Source organism: Mizuhopecten yessoensis, unplaced genomic scaffold, assembly GCF_002113885.1.
Source record: "Mizuhopecten yessoensis strain PY_sf001 unplaced genomic scaffold, ASM211388v2 scaffold5971, whole genome shotgun sequence".
Classification (NCBI taxonomy): Eukaryota; Metazoa; Mollusca; class Bivalvia; order Pectinida; family Pectinidae; genus Mizuhopecten; species Mizuhopecten yessoensis.
The window spans coordinates 302837-305492 of NW_018406315.1; the positions used below are offsets into that span (position 1 = coordinate 302837).

General features: G+C 41.0%; 1 protein-coding gene across 1 annotated transcript in view; it reads left to right on the forward strand.

Moving 5' to 3' along the window:
• LOC110451375 overlaps positions 1 to 2558 on the forward strand; it is a 65425-nt gene extending 62867 nt beyond the window's left edge. The window contains exon 43 of the mRNA XM_021499348.1: positions 567 to 2558. Coding sequence (XP_021355023.1) covers positions 567 to 2204 — 1638 coding nt within the window. The 3' untranslated portion in view covers positions 2205 to 2558. The remainder of the gene's footprint in view (positions 1 to 566) is intronic.
• The last annotated feature ends 98 nt before the right edge of the window (positions 2559 to 2656 follow it).

Here is a 2656-nt window from a genome sequence, read left to right on the forward strand (position 1 = left end):
GTCAGCACTTAATGTATCAGGTCATCAGCCATTAATACAATAACCTATTAACTATAACTAGTGTTACATGTCCACAGTCAGCACTTAATGTATCAGGTCATCAGCCATTAATACAATAACCTACTAACTATAACTAGTGTTTCATGTCCACAGTCAGCACTTAATGTGTCATCAGCCATTAATACAATAACCTACTAACTATAACTTACCACGGGAACATACAGTTTATTTCCATAGACTACTGCCTCACAAAGTCAGCTGAGTATTTCCCGGATTCCAATGTAATTAGATACTGCAAGCGTAATAGTTTTAGATCACTCAGATTTTACACAGATTAGTGCATTGATGAAATGGGGCACCCACAAAATATGTAACAGAAAACAATATACAGGAAACTGAATTTAAAAAGAGCTAAAAAAGACTACATTATTGTCACAATGCTGTAGATTGGATGAGATAATTATTTGCATAAATAATTGAGTAGCATTTTATGCATGAGTAATAAATGAAAAATTCATCATTGTTATTGACGCCAAATCTAATATTTATAATTTTTTCTCTTCCAGCCTGTTGGTAAAATTATCTTAGAGACATCTGGAAAAGACGGAAACCAATCAGACTCCTCTTTCTTTTCTCCTGAGAAACCTGTTTCCTTGCTCAGCAAAGTTGGGGGGCAGAGTCAAGGTGCCACTAATATGACACAAGGATCAAAGTTATTGGAGAAGGAAAAGAAAGGTCCTATTTCACCATTCCAGGAGAATTTCTACAGGACTATGTCAGCATCCGAGTCGCCCATTGGGAAACCAAAACAGTTACCAAGTCCTGTTGGTGTAGGGATGCCTGCCGGAGGTAAACTTAACCCAGGAACTGTGAAGCAAACAACAGCAAAGTCTGGTACACAGGGGGTAGGATTACCTGGGAAGCTTCCTACCACTGGAGTGAGTAGGTCAAAGGTCATGCAGAAGACTTCAACCAGTACCCAGAAGTCCAGTTTGATTTCCACAGTCAAGACAAATATTCCCAAGGAAAGATTTGTGGGCGAAACAAAAGGAAAGTCCCTATCAGTGAGTGGTAAGGGAGCCTGTGGGTTTAAGCCATATAATCCAAATAACTCCTCAGCACCGTCTCCTGTTTCTACTCCTGCCACACCTAACATTGGACTCTCTACTCCTGCCACACCTAACATTGGACTCTCTACTCCTGCCACACCTAACATTGTACTCTCTACTCCTGCCACACCTAACATTGGACTCCCTACTCCTGCCACACCTAACATTGGACTCTCTACTCCTGCCACACCTAACATTGGACTCTCTACTCCTGCCACACCTAACATTGGACTCTCCCCCAAGTTTGACTACAGCAGGAAGGGCGATCCAGCCACCTCTCTACCTGTCAAAAAGGTTATAGAGGTAATTGAAATTTCATCATCTGATGATGAAGGGGACATGATGACAAATTCAGGAAAGGCAGGCGATAAAGTTCAGCAAGGTGGACCACACATAGGAAAAGGTATTGCCAGCTCCCAGAAAGGTGGTGGTAATAGCTTACGGACATTACTACAGGGGGGTGAATACCAGTCAGCACCAAAGGCTGGCAGCACAGGACAAGGTGGCAAAGGTGCTGGACAACCAAAGGGAGCTAACTTACCTATACAAAGACCGTATCCCACTGGTATAGTATACAACAAGGGAGGTATCCAGGTCAAACAGTTGACTGGTAGTATGTCCAAAGACTCGCAAGGTAATCAAATAAAACCCTCGCAGAAATCAGGTGGCCCGAAGGGAAATAACTCTGCTGGACATAAACTTAATCAGCCGACTTCACAGGTACATCCAGGATATGTCATGTATGGAGCAAAGGTGACACCACCATTGTCCCACCAGAAACCTTTCTCACAGGAAAGTATTACAGATGATTCCGATTTATCGGAGAGAGAGGACAAGACATACCAACCCTCTGAGGAGAGCAGCAGTGACGAGGATCCTAGGACAAACCAAACAAATCCACAGTCCACTTCTGTTAGAAGGCCATCGAAGTCAGGCACGCAGCCGGCCACAGCTTACATCCAGGATAACGTGTCAATTCGTATCCTTAACACAGAAACAGGACAAGTGGTCGATTCTGATAGTCAGAAAAGTGACCTGGTCACTGACCCTGAGAAACTGTTCTTTGATGTCAAAGATTGGCTAGATGATTTATGAACCAAACATTTATCTACAGTAAATCATTTTTTAATCATGTATATAATGGAAGTTTTGTTTTTCACATTCCTCTCCAAGATAGCTGATGAATGTAAGTAAGGACATAGTGAATGTAAAACCAAATACAGGACTGCTAGTTTATTAGAGCTGGTGATCTGATATTTCGCGCTAGCTTTGAGAAAGATGTTGTAGGCCTGCATTAACATGTTCAGGTCTATAAGCATTAACAAAAATGTCCCTTGTTACAGAATATACAGGTTTTCTGTGTGAGTAAACAGTTTCAAAGTAAACAAGTGCTAATGAGTATTGCAAATAACTTGTAAGATAGTTTTCAATGTTTTTATATAAAAAAAATACTGAAAAATCTGTGTTGGTTTTTTCTCCGAAACACATTTACTAAACCTCAGCATACATAGCTGACATTTATATTATCTTGTGGAAATATAGCAATC